This window comes from Petaurus breviceps, unplaced genomic scaffold, assembly GCF_028583685.1.
Source record: "Petaurus breviceps papuanus isolate PSGF00001 unplaced genomic scaffold, PetGlider_PUasm1.0 91133, whole genome shotgun sequence".
In the NCBI taxonomy this organism is placed as follows: Eukaryota; Metazoa; Chordata; class Mammalia; order Diprotodontia; family Petauridae; genus Petaurus; species Petaurus breviceps.
Window position 1 is genome coordinate 14,250,300 of NW_027187419.1, and position 21,483 is coordinate 14,271,782.

At 35.2% G+C, this 21,483-nt stretch overlaps 1 protein-coding gene across 1 annotated transcript in view; it reads left to right on the forward strand.

The window, feature by feature from the left end:
• Positions 1-21,483, forward strand: part of GUCY1A2 (guanylate cyclase 1 soluble subunit alpha 2) — a 442,918-nt gene that overhangs the window by 381,966 nt on the left and 39,469 nt on the right. The window contains exon 7 of the mRNA XM_069080535.1: positions 1,610-1,764. Coding sequence (XP_068936636.1) covers positions 1,610-1,764 — 155 coding nt within the window. The remainder of the gene's footprint in view (positions 1-1,609; positions 1,765-21,483) is intronic.

The window sequence follows — 21,483 nt, forward strand, 5'->3', positions numbered from 1 at the left end:
GAAAGAAAGAAAGAAAGAAAGAAAGAAAGAAAGAAAGAAAGAAAGAAGGAAAGGAAGAAAGGAAGAAAGAAAGAAAGGAAGAAAGAAAAAACCTCTTCTCTCTGGAATTTAAAGAGAAGCTAGGTGTTGCAGTGGATAGAGTGCTGGTTGTGAAAAGGAGAGTGCTTTAATTGAAATCAAGCCCCAGGCACCTACTTACTATGACTCTGGGCAAATCACTTAATTTGTTTGCCTCAGTTTCCTCAACTATAAAATGGAATGATAATCGCAGCTATTTCCCAGGGTTGTTATGAGATTCAAATAATACATGCAAAATGTTACTGGTAGCACAGTGCCTGGCATATAGTAGATATGTAATAAATGCTTACCTGACTTGCTTTACAAGCTCAAATTCCACCGCATACAGGATATACCTTGATTCTCCTCCCTGAAAATTACAAGTGCTGTCTCCCATATGGACTTTTCATTTAGTCTAACATATATATATTTATATATATATTTATGTGTATATATATATATTATATGTATATAGTATATATATGTATGTATGTGTATATATGTATACAAACACATATCCTTATTATACCTATTATATGCTTAACATCAATAGAATATAAGCTTCTTGAGCATGGATATTGTTTCATTTTTGTCTTTGTGCCCATAGTACCTATTATGGTTCCTGACATATAGTAGGTGATTAATAAAATTATTATTGAGTGAATGAATTCCATGGACTGAGGGCTTTGAATCCTTGATTTGGATTGTTCCTTTATAGCTATGTTGTTGTTCTTATATTTACATATTTAAAATGGATATTGATTCCATGTATGAAGTTCTTTAGTAGGAGGGACTTTGCTCCACTATAGTCCTCTTTAACTAACTCAGTAGGGGTATAGCAGTATTCCTGGTCCTTGAAGGCTTTTTTCAGAGGAGTTCATGGCAAGCCCTACTAACCTAGAAAGATTTTTTTTTGTAATAACAACTAATGAAACCATCTTACTAAGTCAATGAAACATTTAACTCTGTGTCAGTAGACCACACTCATGAAATCCAGATCTTTTGAAGTGTTGAAACACTGAAGAAAACTAGGGTAAATACTATTATTAGGGACCTTTTAGGTTCTTAAGCATTACCACAAGGCCTTTCCAAAGTGTTAGTCCTTACCCCATACCAAAACTGCCCTGTATATATTTTGTGTATACTTATATACACATACACACACATATATGCTTATATATCTGTGTTCTTTGCTAGAATGTGTGTTCCTTGAAGACAGGGACTGATTCATTTTTATCTTTCTGTTCCCAGTGCCTAGAACAGCTTGCCATGTAGAAGGTACCTAAAATACATATTTGTTATTTGATTAAGTGAAATTACAGTATAACTGAATCTTAGGTGTAGCAAGGATTTTTTTTCAGTATTGTCTTAAGTAATGTATTAATTATGTTTCTCATTTTGATGCTTACAGAGGAAAATGAAAATTTACATATGTTTTCTCTCTCTCTCTCTGTTCCTTTCCCCCTTTCTCACCTTCCCTCCTTTGTTTTCTTTCTCTCTCTCCTCTGTGTGTGTCTGTGTGTGTCTCTCTCTATCTCTCTCTCTTACTCAGATGAGGATAGGAATTCACTCAGGGTCTGTCCTGGCTGGAGTTGTGGGTGTAAGAATGCCAAGGTATTGCCTCTTTGGAAACAATGTCACCCTGGCCAGCAAGTTTGAATCAGGCAGCCATCCACGACGCATCAATGTCAGTCCGACAACTTACCAGTAAGTATGACCAAATCACCCACCTGAACTTTGGTAGTTCTTCAATCCAATACCCTGCTCCCTATGCTACTCCAAATATATTCCTTCTGATATTTTTCAGGCTAATATGGGTAGATCAACTCAATGTTTGAAGAACAAAAATTCTGACAAACTTTTATTTACATCCATAAAAAGCACACTGGTAAACTATCTAGGCATAGACCTAAACAAAGGTTTATCATTTCCCAGAGTTAGTGGGTTTTGTTTTGTTGTTGTTGCTGTTGTGAAGCTTGGATGTTTATGCTATAGGCCAATACATAATGTTAGATGTCAGGGCTACACTACGAAAGGCAGCTGGAGGAAGTGTTTCTCGGCTGAACAAATGTTGCTTATCCAAATGGTTTCCAGTATTTAATGTTTTGAAAGATACTATTTAGTTGAGGATGGGCTTTACTCTCTATCCTTGTAGATTTCAAGTCCTCAATACCCTCTTCAATGATTTGGGGGAGTGGATGAGGTTGGAAAATTCATCAGACTATAGATAACTTGGGAAAGATTATTGCCAAATTAACTAGGCTGGCCTTGAGACAACAGAAATATATTCTACCACCAGATGTCTGCCAGAAGCATCTCCATCCTCATAGGACCTGCCAGCCTAGAAGCTCCATTTGCATAGTTTTTGAGAGTGCAGAATTACTTCCATGCTAAAATAAATGTGACCATCTTTGTTTGTTTGTTTTCTTCCTGGAAGGGATATTAGAGGTAATTCAGTTCTATCCATCATTCTATAGTTTAAGAAACAAACCCTGAAACCCAGAGCATTAAATGACTGACCCAAACACATACCCCTTGAATTTCAAATCAAGTCATTTGACTCTAGTGTGCTGCACAGTTTTCTGTATCAATATTACCCATTACTGAAACTTTATTAATGTTAAAGGAAATGAAAAGCACAAAGATTTTAAAAAATGATGCCAGTGAATAGCTATTATTTTGGAAAATGTCTTCAAATAAGCAATGGGGAAAATGTGAGCCCTGATAATTATTTTAAAAATATATATATATGTGTTATACATATATACACACACATATGAATACATATACATATATGCATACACATACATATGTATGCATACACATACATAAATATGTTTCTGCTTCCGTTGTTAATTTTGTAAAAGATCAATCAACAGATACCAGACAATGTGCTAGATGCTAGAAATACAGCACTTTTCTTGCCTTCAAAACATTTACATCTTGTTGATATCACTATAGAACAGGATCTGTCTGGAAGATTTTTTAAAATTTCCTCTTATTTGAGGGTCATTCAACTGTAGCGATTCTATGCACCTGTGCCAGTCATTTAATTACTACCATACTTTATCTAACTTGTAGCCCTTAATTCTAATTCTCAAAAAATAAGCCCACTGATAAATTGGAGCATTTGAAAATGAAAATGAAAAAAAGAATTTGGAATAATGAACAAAAGAAAAATGGTAGAGATGTGCTGGTACTGTCTGTATACAACTTTCTGTATATGAAGGGAAGTGAAACATTTTTTAAAGAAACTCCAGATTGCTTATTAATAGAAGGAAGGAAGGAAGAGATAAAACAAGACAAATAAAATTACTCTTTAAAATGACATTAAAATGTCACTTGCAATGATCATAAATGGCATTGACACCTCCACCCCACCATTGTCTGAAAATTATCTTTCCCCCCAATTTTTTTTTCTTGTATGACAAGTTGGATTAGTGCCCACAGAATAGTCATCAATTCTTGCCAAAGAAACACAGTATCTTAAGATTGCTCCAAGAAGTCAAGGCTTATGTTATATACTAAGTGTTGGCAAACTACATACTACTGCCCATTGCCTGTTTTTCTATAGCCAGTAAAAAAAGAACAATTTTTATATTATTAAATTCAATTTTATTTTAAAAATGTAATTTACATACAACTTTATTTTAAAATGTAAAAACTGCTTTTAGGGCCATACAAAAAAATGGTGGGCTGGATTTGACTGCTGGGTTATAGTCTGCCAACCTTTGTTTTAGATTATAATATTTCACATAATACACAGTTCTGCTATACATAGTTGGTCCATAACAAATACTTTTTAATTTTTTTTCAGTCTTGATAGGTGATTTTATAAGTGTAGGCATATCCTAGAGAAGACACTCCCTCTAACCATGCACATCAGCATCTCATCTGTAGCCTATAGACTGAGTTACATGAAATTGTTTGTCCATGGTCACTCAGCCAGTATGTGTCAAAGGCATAACTTGACTCCAGGTCATCCTGATTCTGAAGTTTATGTTCTTTCTACTTCTTCATGCTGCCCTTCCCAATAAACGCTTACTGAAATGAATCAAATGCCTTCATCCTCTACAGATCAGTTTTGCTGGAAACCATAGCCAAAGAATTAATTTCCAGATCTCTAGTAAGGAGATTTTTTAGACTAGACCTCTAACAGTGGAGAGAGTCCATTGCTAAGAATATGCTTTGACCCTTTTCAGTTTGATAAGACTTGCAGGCAAAGACTTCAGGAACCTAAAGTCACGACTATGTCATGACAAGGAACTAAAATGTCATTGAAAAAGTTGACAATATAAAATGTCACTCAATCCTTTCACATCCAGCAAAGAGTTACATAGTTTTAAAAAAAAGTTTACAAACAATAATTTAAATGTGAAACATTTGTCCAGTAATTGAGAAACAAATATATTAGTCATACTTTCCATTTGACATGGCACATGGATAACTACTTTTTTTGTTTTTTACTTGAAGAATAAAGTTTAGTTATAGTAGCCAGTAAGCAGAATGGAATATACACACTTATATGACAAATGTAAGACATAAAATAACTATAAAATGGGATAATCAAATGAAAATCAATGTAGGTTATTATGATAGGTATTGAATGATGAAAGCAATTGAAATATTTTGAAACTTAACAAAAAGCTCAACTCAGATATCAGGGTTCTAAGCAAGGTTGTATGGACTATAGAAGAGATTCTCAACCTCTATAGTGACCCCCCAGTTACTTTTCTGCTTACTTTCTTAACTTCTCCAAGTAATTTTTCTCTAACATCACAAATAAAATACAACATGATGAGTCAACCCAAGCAGGTATTATCATGCTCTTTTTTTAGGGATGAACAAATATGGTAATATAAACTTATCAGTGGTGTTCTGGAGTGAGCTCATACCAATTTGTAAGACAGCTGTTAAATATTCAGTGCAACCATTTATACCTCAAAAATTGGCGATCATTACAAATCAGAGTTTGATTTATTATTTTGTTGATTGTCTAGAATTAAGAGTATGATGGACAAAATGTTACAAATGCAGATTAAGCTAAAATAATGTGTTGTTCTTACTTCACCCCCCCTCCCCCCCCCAAGAACTGGTTGCTAAACATTTATACACCATCCCTGTTTATAACCCCTAAACCACACAATGAGTAGACATAAAAATGTTCACCCCTTTGTTCTTCTGGCTGGACTTTACATATGCTTAGACCTTAGATCCTGTTAATCTGTTGCCTTGGCCTAAGATGGAAAATTTGAGCACCTACTCAGGGCATGAATGTTTGGGAGCTTTGACAAGTTTGGATTGGACATTTGTATCTTAGGCTCTGCTGTAATGTGATTTATATAGTCTTTTAAAGTTTACAAAACACTTTGTGAATATTATCGAATTTGAGCTTTGTAAGGACCATGAGTCATTCTAGATACTATTATATCCATTTTATAGAGGAGGAAATAGGTTCAGAGATGTAACTTGCCTTATGTTCAAACAGCTTACATCAGAAGCAAGATATGAACCCAGATCTTCCTAACTCCAAGTCCAGCCTTCTATCTTCTATATCAGGATTCTTCCTTGACCTGGAAAACTAAATGTAACTGTTAATAGAATTCTTAAATATGAAGATAATGACAAGTCATTTACAATAGCAATATTATGTCATTAATAAACATGGGTATTAATTATAATCTAATATAAAATCAAATTTTGTTTCTGCCAGTTTTCATTATTCAAAGGTATAATTAACTATACTTATTTTATATGTTTTCTTTAGAGATAATTTACTACCAATTCTGTGGAGTTCATCAGTAAAAATTATCTACTCTCCATCCTAAAAAGGTGATTTAATAGCTTACAGATATTGAAGATACAATGTCCCTTCTTCATTTCATTTTCTGTAAGACATAAATGAAATTATAGAAATTGTTGGTACTTCTGGAAGGTAGGGAATATGATATATAAAATAATACTTCCTTAGAAAAAAATAAGAAATGGAAATAAAAATGAAACTATTAGGCTTAGTAAGATGAGAAAACTCCATTGTCCTTCCATAGAAAGAATGGATAATACATGAAATAGGTAATAATATCTGGATGTTTTGAAATCTGTAACTAGTTTTGTGTCTAGTATGAATCTTCCCATTAAAGAGATAGGTTCAGTCAAAAGAGTGAGAGCAGATCTTCTCTGCCTTACTTGCATATATATTTGATTGCAAAGCAAAATTTGGGGCATTTGGTTTTCATGGCTTGGGCACAAAAGCCTATGTACCAGTGAGCTCTATTCCCATCATCTTCTAATCTATTTCACATTTGTCCTCCTTTCCTTTGATATTCCTGTTCATTAAACCTTTTCTTCCTTGTGATTTTTCCTTTAGTTTCCTTTGGCTGTATTAACACTTGTAAAGTAATGTGGAAAATTGAGGCAATGATCTGAATGATACAGTCCAAAAACAAACTATACCTGACATATTTGAGTAACTAAGATAAAACTATCCTAAGAAAAGAATTAAGCTTGAATGAAGTGAAGTGGGTAGTCACTTTGTTACCTCATTTCATAACCAGATGACTTGACAAGCATTTTTTCAATTACCTATTAAATCTATGTTTATGTTTTGAGTTTTCTGAGCCTTCAGAATATCTTCTTTCTGAATTTATCCTAGAGAATGGTTTTTATTTTTCCCTAGATAAAAAGTTATCTTTTCAAATGCTCATCTATATATGTATATATATATATGTATATACACACACACATATACATATTTATATATATGGTCAAGTGGCAACATATTATAGTGGTTAAAGGGTGAGATAGCAAATACGCTAACATGCCCAGGATGACTGCTAGCACAGGTTCTTTGATATGCTTTTCTAAAGGAAAGCAACTCAACAGAGGTAAAAATCTTACTTTAATCGAACATATATATCATTCACTTAGTTCAATGGAAAAAGCATCCTGAACTTCAGAAAATACAAACACAAATTACAAGCAGACAAAAGATAGAGAAATAACACAATTCAACAGACAAACAGACAGGGCTTCTAGCTGTTTGATCATTACATGCATACATAGTTACCTGAGAGAGAAGTACCAACATCTGGGTTTTTAAAACTGTGTGGTTCAATGACTACCCAGAGTCTCATCTGGCCAAATCACGCAACTCTTCCCATGAGTGAGCCCCAAAACACAACCTTACCACAAGAGTATATATATGTGTGTATCACACACACACACATACTTTTCCAGGGTCAGAGGGCATCACAACTTTTGTGAACCACTGCCTAATTACAAAGCAACAAAATGCATAGGATTCCTGGAAAAACAAGCCTCCCCCAAGCAAGCTTCTCTTATTGGGCTCCAAATGAAACCCATTAAGTGATAGGGGAGATCTTCAAATTCCCTTACCATTACAAAGGGCCAACCTCAGAGTCCAGAATATTTGGGTTTGAGTCCTGCCTTTGTATAAATTCACTGTGTAATTGAGGACAAATCCCAACATTTCCATGGCACAGCAATGCTGTAAGAACATAATAAAGTTGTTGATTTGCTTTGGTAGAGAGAATTTCCACAGTAGGAATCCCTTACACCAATGAAAATCACAAATCACATAAGGAAGGAGGAATAATCAGAAAAGGAGGAAGAGGAAGAAAAGACCCAACAATACAATAACAAGTCCATTCAGACACCTCCTATCTGACTGATAGATCAGAGAGATTCTATACACACAATACATTTAGACCTTATCAGAATGTTCACAAAAATGGAGAGATGATATTTGATCAGAGTAAAATTAGCTAGTTTTGAAACTGATTGAACAACCAGACCTAAAAAAAATATTGTGAATGGGTTGATATTAGCATGGAAGTGAACCTCTATCTTTTCATTCTCTGAAACAGATGATGATTCATAGAATACAATAGTTTTCATGGTGATCACTTTATAAATATTTAGAATGAGCACTGCAATGCAATATAAGATGAAAAAAATGCCCTTTCACCACTATAACATGTTGCACTTGACCCAATGTATAGGCATTTTAAAAGGGAACTTCTAAAATATCATGTACTTTTTATCTAGTGAAAAATAAAATAAAATAAATTCTCTAGGATAAATTTATGATTTTTCTTATCAGGAACAATGCAATATAAGTGGGAAAAATATGTCCATTGATATGATGATTATTGTTCCATTTGGACACATGATAAAATCCAGCCCACTAATTGAGTACTTATAGTGTTGAATTTCTTTGGTAGGAAGAAGTGATTTTATAGAAGAAAAGTTAGAGATAGACTCCTCTTCAACCTACCATTGAGAGGATAAATGGAAATGATCCATGTTTTCCTTTAATCTGCCTGGGAATGTGTTAGAGAATAGGGTAAAAATAGTAAAGAAAAAGGACCTGTGGTGGAGAAAGCAGATAGAAGATATTGTTTTCAATGAAGGAAATGCACCCTTTTGTAGGTGAGGTATATCTATGAAAGGGGCCCTATAATTAATTTCTTTCAGAAGGATGGTATATACCTTGACCATACAAGATCCTTCTGAGGATAGGTAATGCATGGAACATTGGGAGGTACCCAGCCTATAGAGGGAGAGGAGATATTAAATACAAAAGTAGCAATGTTGTCTTTAGGATAGGCAAATGTTAAATATTGGACTTGGACAAGACCCTGTAACTTGGGAAACTGTCTCTTAATATACAACATTGGTTCATTTGTGAACTGATATATCAAAGGATAAGGCTAATCAGAAAAAGGCTCTTAAAAACTAGACAAAATTAAATAATTAGGCAAACAAAAGATAAGTAAAAGAATAGTAAGCATGATATAGCCGTTGTGCTGAAAGAGGAGTAGAAGGAAAGAAATCCTTCCTCTAGAAGCTTTATTTTACATGACCTACATAGAGAGGATAAGGAAAGGGTATGTATATTTCAAGTTATTACTCTTTCTTTTTGCCCCATTTAACCTTCTCTTCACTATTCTTTCTCCAAGCTTAAGGCATATTTGCTTTATGACTAACACCTCCCTGAATCTGTCCCTTTCATAGTCCTCCTTCTCTTCCTGTTTCTATCTGTATGCCTGTTGACTTGACAATGTCATATGAAATTACATATTTCCAATTTATGCTGTTTTAAAATTACATACCCCTCTGAATAAGAACATGCAAGCATATAATTCATGAATGGAAGTCTAGATTTCAGAATAGACAAAAAAGAGGAAAGAAATTAGGAGAGAAAAATAAATTAAGAGATCTTGGAAATTTGTTGCAATGTATTACAAGAAATGCATAAGTAAAGACACATACAAAAGGAAAAATAAGGAGCTAGGATTAAATTTACTATTTAATTTAATTTATGTAATTAATTTAAAATGCTTGTTTGTTGATTATGATCCTAAGTTGAAAGACACCATAGATGATACAATAATACTACATATACATGCCAAAAATAGCATAATAGCTAAATTTCTAAGAGAAGGTAAATTACTTGCAAAAATATTTAGATAGTAATATAATAACCATAGATAATTTTAATATTATTCTTTCATAAATAAATTAATCCAATAGAAACAGAAACAAAAAAAGAGAAAAAAATCATGGAGCTGAACAGGTTAATGGAAAAATATAATTAAAAACTTCTGGAGCTTTCTGTTTGAAAACTGTAAAGATAATACTGATTTTCCAGAGTGCCATAGTATTTGTACTAATGCCAGTACCCCAACTTTACTACTACTACTACTACTACTACTACTACTACTACTATCACTACTACCAAAAACAACAACAATAACAATAGCTAGCATTCACATATGATTTTGGGGTTTTCAAAGTGCATTAAAAACATTATCAGTTTACAGCATCCCTAGAAGGTAAGTGCTATTATTATCTCCATTTTACAGATAGGGGAATTGATACAGAGGTTAAATTACTTGCCCAGGATCCCACAGCTAGTAAATGATTGAGATCAGGTTTGAACTCAGGTCTTCCTGATTCCAGGCATAGGACTTTATTCAGGAAGGAAAAAAAAGAAGAAAAGAAAGAAGGGAGGAAGGAACAAAGAAAGGAAAGCAGGAAGGAAGGGATGGAGGGAGGAAGAAGAAAATAAATATGCAAAAGTATAGAAAAGTCCACACTGAAAACAAAGAAGCACTATTGCCTGCAATGATGAAACGATGGGAGATTTCTCTCCGAGTTAAGGAGAATAGGAAGGACAGCTTCCTATTTAAAGAAAGAATTCTCATCTATTTGCTATAGTTTTATAAATTCTGACTGTAACAATAAGGGAGGAGAGAAACTAATAGTCTAAATATGGGTAAAAAGGAGATTTGCAGACAATGTGATGGTCTACATGGAAAACCACAGAGAATCAGTGAAAAATTCTACTCAGGAGCGGCTAGGTGGTACAGTGAGTAGAGCACCAGCCCTGGAGTCAGGAGGACCTGACTTCAAATTGGGCCTCAGACACTTGAAACAATTACTAGTCATGTGACTTTAAGCAAGTCACTTAACCCCAATTGCCCTCCAAAAAGCAAAAAAAGAAAAAAAAAAGAAAAAAACCTTCTAAACAACATATCTAATAACTACAATGAAGGAGCACAATGCAAAATAAATGGCAAAAATTATCACCATTTCTAGGTAGTTCTAACAAAAACCAGGAAGAAATTATGAGAAATTCCTTTCAAAATAATTATAAATATCTTGGAATTATCCTGCTAAGACATAATACACTTTTATGGAAATTAGGGATATTGGAGGTAATTGAAGTTTTGTTTAGGATTATGTTGTGCCAATATAATAAAAAATGTCTATACTATCTACATTATGTTATTGATTTAATTCTATGCCAATTAAATTGTAAAGGGGTTCTTTTTTCAAATTAGAAAAAAATTCATTCAGAAGAACACAATGCCTAATATCTGAAAGGGGAAAAAAGAGAAATAAGTGTATAGAATATTACCATATCTAAAAGTATAATACTAAGCAGCAATCATCAAAACTATTTAGTACTAGTTAAAATATGGGGAAAGAGATCAGTGGACTAGATTAAGCAAGTCTTTGAGATGTGATCTCCAACAGCAATCCAATATTCAATTAACCAAAACCCTCACAAAATATTAAGGGAAAAGACTGTATTTCATAATAATTATTGGGAAAATTCGAAGATATTTTGGCAGAAATTAGGTATTTTATTCTCCATGGTAAATATAATATTAAAAGTCATATTACTTTTATAAGGACTAATGAGAAGTGGTCTTATTACCTCTTTTTTTTAAATGCTTTATTAACTTCTGATTTACATTTCGTTTCTGCCCGATTTTGAGTTACAAATTTTCTCCCCGTTTTTCCCCTACCATCCCCCCAAAACAGCAGTCCCATAGGATATCCCCACCTCCAATCTGCTCTCTCCCATATTTTCTCCCATACCTGTTTCGTCTTTTCCAGTGGATCTCTATGCCTTAGTGCCTGTATATCTTATTTCTTAATTACATGTAAGATGGTATTAATAATAGTATATACATATACATATACACACACATACATACATATATATATATACACACACATATATATTTGAATACTTGACTTTAAATCTTTCAATTCCAGATTCATTCCCTTTCCCCCCTGCCACTCACCCCCACTGGGAAGACAAGCAGTTCAGTATAGGTTGTACATATGCAGCTAATGCAAAACAATAACATAGCAGATATATTGTAAAAGACTGACTATATTTCCCTCCCTCCTATCCCACCTCCCACTTGTTCTATTCTCTACTTTGATCCCGTCCCTTTTCAAAAGTGGGTGCTTCCAACTTCCCTCCCCCCCAGCCTTCCCTCCCTTCCATCATCCCCCCTCTCATCCCCTTCCCCCCCTATTCTCCTGGAGGGTGAGATCCCCTATTTAGTGTGTATTTCACTCCCTCTTCAAGCCATATGCAATGGGAATAAGGTTGACCCATTCCCTTTTGCCTTCTTATTCTTCCCCTCCATTGTAACCATTTTCCCTTGCCTCTTCTGTATGAGATAGTTTGCCCCAATCTGTCTCTCCCCATCTTCTCTCACCTCTTAGTTTCACCTTTTAAGTATCAACCCTTCTGGTTAAATTGGTCCTGTGCCCTCTATCTATGTATACCTGTAAACATATATACACACATTCACATATGTATTCATATGCCCACATACCCTCATATATAGACATATGTATATATATATATATATATATATATATATATATATATATATATATATCTATTCCCTTCAACTACTGAGAAAAGTTTCATAAGTTACAATTATTGTTTTTCCATGTAGGAATGTTAATAGTTCAATTTTGATAAGTTCCTTATGATTTTTTTTCCCTGTTTACATTCTCATGCTTCTCTTGCTTCTTGTATCTGAATGTCAAATTTTCTATTCAACTCTAGTTTTTTCAGCAAGAATGCTTGAAAGTCCTCTATTCCACTGAATGACCATATTTTCCCCTGAAACATGATACTCAGTTTTGCTGGGTAGGTGACTCTTGGTTTTAATCCCAGTTCCCTTGACCTCTGGAATATCACATTCCAAGCCCTTCCTTCGATCCCTCAGTGTAGAAGCTGCCAGATCCTGGGTTATCCTGCTTGTGTTTCCACAATATTCAAATTGTTCCTTCCTGGCTGCTTGTAATATTCTCTCCTTAATCTGGGAATTCTGGAACCTGGCTATAATATTCCTAGGAGTTTTCTTTTTGGGATCTTTTTCAGGAGGTGATCAGTGGATTCTTTCAACCTCTATTTTGCCCTCTGGTACTAAAAGATCAGGGAAGTTTTCTTTGAGAACTTCCTGGAGGATGCTTTCTAGGTTCTTACTTTGGTCATGGCTTTCAGGTAGTCCAATAATTTTTAAATGACCTCTCCTGGATCTATTTTCCAGGTCAGTGGTTTTTCCCATGAGATATTTCACATTGCCTTCTATTCTTTCATTTGTTTGGATCTGTTTAACAGCATCTTGATTTCTCATCAAGTCATTAGCTTCCATTTGCTCCAGTCTAATTCTGAAGCAATGATTCTCCTCATTGAGCTTTTGAGATTCTTTTTCCATTTGGCAAATTCGACTTTTTAAGGCATTCTTCTCCTCATTGCCTTTTTGAGCCTCCTTTGCCATTTGAGTCAGTCTGTTTTTTAAGGTATTATTTTCTTCAGTCAGGCTGTTGACTCTCATTTCATAATTTTCTTAAAATTGTTTTCATTTCTCTTCCCAATTTTTCCTCCACTTCTCTTATCTGCTTCTTAAGGTCCTCTATGGCCTCTAACCAGCTTGTATTTTCCTTTGAAGCTTTTGGTACAGGAGTTCTGACTTCACTGTTTTCCTCCTGTTCCATGCCTTGCTCCTTCTTGTCCCCAAAATAGGAGTGTAATGTTGGAATCTTCTGTCTGCTTTGTTTCCTTTGTCTGCTCATCTTGCCACTCAATTATTTGACTTTTGGGCTTTTTGCTACAGTAGGACTCTGCCACCAGACAGGGGAGTTTTCGTCTCAAATGCTGGGGTTTTCTCAGCTGCCAGAGGTATTAGATGGGTGCCCTCTCTGAGGTCTCTACACACTCTGGCAAGCTGGATACACACCCCAGGACCTCCACCTTAGACTTCAATCCAGATCCAAGCAGGTTAAAGCAAGAGTGATTACCCCTCAGACTGGTGCTTGGTCCCCCTACACTCTGCAGGCCAGGAGCTGAAGCCGCCACGTGGTGCTGGCTGGCTGTGCTGGAGTCTCAGGGGTTTCTAGCCCCGGGGGTAAAAGCCATGCACTCCCACTTACTGGTCCCAAAGTCTAGACTGCACTGGCCTCTCACCTTGTCCTTTGCATCTATGTGTTGATAAATCTGGAAACAGCCACAACTGCTGCTGATCTGGAGTCCCTCAGGCCGGGGCTGGTCAGGCCCGCCCTGGGGCTAAAGCCTCAGGGTGGGACTGGGTTTGGCTCCCAGAGCACTGCGCTGGCCGATTCCTGCTGGCCTGCCAGGCTGTCCTCAGTGGGAGGTTAGCTTCTCTGTGTCATTTTATGGGTTCTGCAGCTCCAAAGTTTGTTTAGAGTTCCTTTTCTACATGGATTGGGGAAGGTGGAAGCTGGAGCTGCGGGAAGGTCGTGCTTCTACTCCACCATCTTGGCTCTGCCACCCCTTATTACCTCTTATTAACAGGAGACTTCTTAACTAAACAAGCAATAATGGTGATGATAAAAAAAAAAGCCGACCATTTTGACTACATAAAATTAATTTTTTTTACAAACAAAATCAATGAAATTAGAATAAGAAGAAAAGCTGTCAAATGGGCCAAAATGTGCTTTAATTTTGATAAAGTCCCATATTATATACATGTCTATATATACATACATGCATAAATATATACATTACATATATATAGATAAATAAACACAAACCTGCATGTGTGTGTAACTTACCCACCTAAATATGTAAAAGCAAGAGTCATTCTCAGTGGGCAAAACATAATAGACTATTAACAATCTGTTTTTGGAAGAAAAAAGTAAATGATCAAGAAGCATATGTAATGTTCCAAATAATTAATATGGGAAAAACAAACATATTTAAATTGCTAATGATGACAACTGAGTACTGCATGCTGTCCCATGCTTTTTTCTATGTCTATTTATATGATCATGTGTTTTATTGTTTATCTGATTTTTATTTTGGTATTTGGTAATTTTATTGATATAGGAACTCCAAATAAGGAAATCCCTTCTTGAGAGTTTAAGCATTGTGTTACTCCAAATGAATTTTGCTATTTGGCAACATCCGCTCCTTCCCAGTCAATAAATGGATTACAGATGTTAAATCTGTTACATACTGTCAAGTATGGGGATAAATTTTGTTGACTTTACTTAAGAGGATGCAACCAAAGTTTCATTGGGTGGTAGGCAGTGATTAAGAGGAACGGACTCATTTAAAAACAAAAGACAATGAAGTATTTTTCTTTAACAGAATGAGTCACATTTTTAAGTAGTGACATTATCACAAGAGACCTTCAAACATAGCCAAAATGAATCCTTGGCAATGATGTTCTAGGGAGATTATTGGCAAGGAATGGATTTAACTATTTGTGCCCTTAAATTGTACAAAATCGCATACACTAATATGTGAATATCATTTGAATATCTCAGGACTTATCTTTTACTATGATTAATTACACACACATATGCATAATTACTCTGTACCAGACACTATACTCAATGCTTTACAAATATTATCTGATTTGATCCTCACAACAATCCTGGGAGGTAGGTGTTAATATTATCCCCATTTTAACATTGAGAATAATTGACTTGCCCAATGTAAGTAGTACAAAGTAGTAAGATTCTGAGACCACATTTGAATAACTTCAGGTCCATGTGTCTCTCCTGCATCTCTGTGCCACCTAGATAGATACTTTAGAGATAACAAGTAGTTTTTATCCTTGCTGTTTCAAGGAAATTATCTTGGATAGTTATGAAATGTGACAATTGTGTATTATAATAACATGTAACACATAAAACAATAATAATACATTTTGTGTATTTTGTTAAAATTCTTTGTTTTTTTGTTTTGCTTTTTGAAGGGCAGTTGAGCTTAAGTGACTTGCCCAAGGTCACATGGCTAGTTTGTTTTGTGTTAAGTGTCTGAGGCTGGATTTGAACTCAGATCCTCCTGACTCCAGGGATGGTGCTCCATTCACTTGTTAAAATTCTTAAGGCACTTTTATTCACTTTTCATTTGAAAATAAGTAGAAATGCATTCAAAATGTACATGTATAAAGTTTGTATATTGCCAGGGTTACTTGAAAGACTAGAACAAAGTGGAGTTAGTCTTAAAAGCCTATCATTATACTTAGCATCATTTTTGCAAAGAGGATTGAAAATTCACTTTTCTTTGAATTTGGGGAATATAACATTTCTATGAGGGTCTTCATTAATCCAGACTTCTAGTTAGTGAATAATCTTCCTGCTATATATGCCTCTGAATCATTTCCTTCTGGAGGTGTTGAAGTTTACTGCTGTGTTTTATTTTTGTAGGAAAGAGTGCTTTCTGTCCATGATGTTTCTATCTTTGACTGATAGATGTGATGTTTATAGCCACCTTCATTCCCATTCATTCCAAAGGAAAAAGTGCTACACATTACAGTTTATAAACATTATGCCATTGGACCATGGAATTGAAGTAATGATCTATATTAGGGATAATTGGAGCAGGTTTTGAATCTGCCTGATTAATAAGATGATTTGCTAGGGCAGAATTAATTGCTTTCATTTATGATATGCCCAGCAAAAATGCAAAGGAATCCTGATGTGAAAATATACCTACAACCCAATGTTTTTTTTTTGTTACTTTGCAGATGATCCTATTTAAGATTTTGTAGGCTGTCCATTTTTCATTTCATCAATCTCTCTTTTCTATTCTGTGTTAAAGACTAACCATGAAAACTAACCACAAAATCAGATGAAAACTCTATGAAAGGATATCCAATCCATATGTGTATGTATTTATTAATTTTTTCCTAAAAGAATATAAATCTTCATTTTCCAGCTCAATTCACAAACTTGCTGAGCCTTCATCACTCTGAAAGATATAGTGCTATTGGAATGTTTTGAGTAAAATCTTAGTTAAGAAGCATTTGTTAAGCACTTATGATATGCCAGGAACTGCTAAATCCTAGGGATACAAGGGAATTCAAAACCAGTTCCTACTGTCAAGGAGCTGTGGTGATTAAAAAGTTTTGAGAGACATAGTTTTGGGGTAATTTAGTTATTTTATTAATAAAGCCAGCATGTTATTAATAAAAGGGTGATCATTTGGCCATCTCTCTTAGACCAAAGATCCCTAATGGTGGTGTTCTCACAGTTTATATACCCTTCAAAGAGTAGGTGTTTCTCGGAATGGTGCCTCTGATTGGTTAACACAAATGAAAGTGAGCTATATTAAAATGAGAGTCTTTGGGCTCATGTCTTAAATCACCCATATATTGGTCAAAGAGCCATCACTTTCCATATTACCTGCCTTGACAACAGGAAGAATCAACATTTTCCCAGACCTGTCTGAGCAAACACAATGAGCAGATATATAGACATTAGCCCAAACTTACAATTTCTTTTACTGTCTGATTAGATCTTGGGCTGGTAAATGTTTAAGAGAGATTTCCCACACTGGTTCATTTCTGGATGAGGAAGTAGAAAAGGGCAAAAACCTTTGTCCTAATACAACAATTAGTTATTAAATACAAGAGAGAAACATTCATTTTTCACTGAGCTCACGTTCTAATGGGGGAGGCCACATGCAAACAACTAAGTATATACAAGATATATATGGACAGGGTAAATTGGAGGTAATTTAGGAAGGAAGGAAATAGCATTTAGAGGGACTAGAAAAGGCTTATCACAGAAAGTGGGATTTTAGCTGGGATGTGAACAAAGCCAGAGAAGCCAGGAAATGAGGAAGAGTATCCCGGACATAGGAAGATGGTCAATGCAAAGGTGTTGGAAATCAGTGAATTATAGATTAAAGCTGGAAAGAACCTTGGAAGCCATGGAGTTCAACTCTTTCATTTTGTTGATCAGAAAATTGAGTCACAAAGAGTTTAAGTGACCTTTCTTTAGTGAGGTCTTTAGTAATGGTTTAAGGAAGTATTTGAACCATTTTCTTCCAAACTCCAAGTCCAGTAGCCTATCTACTACAACACACTTTCTTAATACTCTCAAATTTATCTGAGGAAATGGATACCATCTCTGGCTATAGTTGATCCTCAGATGTCATTTGATTAATCCTATTGATGAATGCTTACTACTTGGATAAGAGACCTTATCTAGCAAACCCACATTGCTATTGGAAATGTTCTTAGTCATTTAGTCAGAAATTGAGTCAGAGCCCCAGACTGGAGCTAGGAGACCATGTTAGAAAGTCCAACTTACAGAGGAGACATCTATCTAAACCACTGTCTTCTGATGATTGTAGCTTCCCTGGCTATGATCTCCACAGCACGTATAGGTTTCAAAAGCTAAAGAAAAAGGAAGAGGGAGTTACCTGTATAATTTGAACAAAAACCCTGAATTATTTAAACATATGTTTCAGTCCTTCACTTACCTTTGAATGAAGAGAAGGCCAGAGTATTAAACATTATTTCCAGACTTTGTAGAATCTTTAATATTTCCAAGGGGACTGTTTCTTGTGATGGTGTAGATTGCATCTCATTAGTCAGTCAAGCATTTACTGAGTGCCTGCTATGTGCCAGGCACTGTGCTAAGTGCTGGAGAAATAAAAGAAAGGCAAGACATTCTCTGCTCTCAAGAGCTCATATTCTAATAGAGGAGACAACCTACAAACAAATATGTGTAAAGAAGGTATAAACTGGATAAATAGGAAGTAATCAACAGAGGTTGATTGTATGCTATATTATACCTAATATAAGTCATGACTTTAATTCCATGGTTCAATGGCATGATGTTTATAAACTGTTTATAATGTGCATCACTTTTTCCTTTGGAATGAATGGAAATGAAGGTGGCTATAAATACCACATTATCAGTCAAAGATAGAAACACCATGCATAGAAGACACTCTTTGCTACAGAAATAAAACACAGCAGTAAACTTCAACACCTCCAGGAACTAGAAATAAGAGGGATATGGAAAGGCTTCCTGCAAAAGGTAGGATTTTAGCTGAGACTTGAAGGAAATAATGGAAGCTGGACATGAGGAGATGCACCTTTACCATCTATACCTTTGCATTGTATAACTTATGTCACCTTCATTTTTAGTCTTGTTCTTCTTGGCACTCAGGTGCCCTCCTTTTCTCTCTACCAACTGAACCCAGGGGCGAGCCTGCCTTTAGGAAATTGCATAGTGCTTTTAATGACCTCAGGCATCTTCCAGAAACAAATGTCTAACTTTTTTTTTTTTGCTTTTTGGAGGGCAATTGTGTTTAAGTGACTTGCCCAAGGTCACATGGCTAGTTTTTGCATTAAGTGTCTGAGGCTGGATTTGAACTCAGGTCCTCCTGACTCCAGGGCCAGTGCTCTACTCACTGTGCCACCTAGCTGACCCTAAATGTCTAACTTTTTAACTTTAATATTACCTTGATATTGCTACATGAGTACAAGCCATAGGATATCACACTAGGAAGAATCAAAACTATTCCATCCAAAGGAAAATGGATGGAGGCATAATGGGTTTACGTAGGATATAACACATAACCAAAGAAAATTTGTGCATAGAAAGCAAAGTTAAAGATATAATTAAGTAAATAAATGACTTGAAAAGGGTTACACTAAGCATTTGTAGCCAAAGTATAACACATGGCTAACCAAGTTACCTAGAAAAATTTGAGTTGTTTCTGATCATGTTAAAGGAATCACAGAATCTCTGATTTGAAAAGTAACTCAGGCTATTTATTTCACTCAATAACTGAAAAAAAAACTGCTTTCTAAAACCTCTGATGAATGGGCATGTAGATTTTGATTGAATAAGTCTAATGAGGGGGAACCAAATCCTTCTGAGGTGGCACATGACATTTGCAAATAGTTCCAATCATTAGGAAGTTCTTCCTCATGTTAGACCTTGTTTCCTCTTTGCAGATATTGGCCATTGCTCCTAGATTTCTAGTCAAGCAGAAAAAGTCTAAATTGAGTTTTTTCTTTCCTTTTTTACTCTGAACTCAATGAATACCAAATAAAACAAATATTTTCATAACCATGGTATAACTAAAGGAGAGGATTATGCATGCAACTGCAAATCTCTGTCCAATTTTGTTTACACATTCCTTTTCTTTTTCAGGCTTAACACCTAAGTTCCCCGAGCTAATTATTGTCCAGGTTTGATCTCAAGGCACTTTCTGACTGTCGGTTATCCATATGTTCTCTTTCCTAACATGTGAGACCCATCAATGAATATAATATTCCAAATGCCATTTGTCCAAGGAATAGCATAGCAGAACTCTCTTCTCCCTAGTCCTCTATACTCTAAGTCTCCATATGCAACAAAGACATTAATTGGGCTTTTGGGGAGCTTTTTCATCATGTTGTTGAATTGTATTGAGCTTTTATTCCACTAAATCCCCTAGCAAACTTCAGCCTCACCATCTTGGATTTGTGAATATTAAATTTTTTCAACCCAATTGTTAATGCTTCAAATTGACCACTATCAAATTTCACTGTATTCAGTTTGGTGCTGTCAAGTTCTTTTTCAATCCTGTCATCTAGTGAGTTAGCTATTTCTCCCAGCTTTGTGTCCTCAGCAAATTTGATAAGCCTGCTCTCTATTCCTTTAGGCATCTATTCCTTTATGCTTTTGTTTGCTTTCACAATTTCAATGTAATAGTAAATTAGACAGCTCCTCTACCCCCCAAGCACCTCCTCATTAATCATAATTATATGCACTGACACTGCCATACTATCACTAATGACCAGTAATTATATAACTGCATTCTCTAAGTACAGTTTTATTTCAGTTAATCAACAAATATTTATGAAATGCCGTCTGTGCACTAAAAAAATGTGCTACAGATACAAGGATAGTCCCTGGCCTTAAAGAGCTTACAACCTATAGGAGATGAAGGGCATGGAAGATCACATATACCTAAATGAATATATACAAAATAAATGCCTGGTCATGGGGGGCAGCAACTGAGGTGATCAGGAAAGTCTTCATCTAAAAAATGATGTTGAAGTAGAGTTTTGAGGGAAACAAGGGGTTCAAGTGAGGAGAGCTTCCAGCTCATCCACCATGCCTTCTTACTGCATTACAACTCAGATTTTTTTATGGAGATCATTAGTACACAAAAACAGTAAATTGCTATAGCTCAGTTAATTGCTATGAACTATAAGGAGTAAATAAATATTAAATTTAAATTATTTATCTAATATAGCACAGATCTATACTGAAAACTTGCAAGTTACTCTTTGGGGGGGTGGGGTTCCAAACATATTATTTTAAAATATGTGATAACTAGATACAATTAATAGTAACAACAAAAGTTAGCTCTACAAAAGATCTTGTTTTGCACACCATACAAAATACTGAGGTCAATGTAGCCCTTTGAGCCAGATTGTTCAGGTATAGTGGGTAGCCAGTGAAAGGTCATGGAGTCTGAAGTACAAGAAAGCCAGTTCAGCTTGACCATACAAAATGAAGTAAAATATATAATAAAATTAGAAAACATAGTTAGGCTATATTGGCAATACCTTGAGTCAAACAAAAGGATTTATATTTGATCCTAGAAGCAAAAAGGAGCCAATGGAGAATTTTGACTAGGAAGGTATGGTAGAACTGAGTTTTAGGAAAATCACATTGGCAGCTGTATGAGGATGGATCAGAGAAGGGGGAGACTGGAGGAAGGGAGAGATATGAAGAAAGCCTGAACTAAGGAGTTAGATGTAGGAGTAAAGAAAAGGGGTCAGATGTAAGAAGCACAATAGAGGTAGGAAAAAA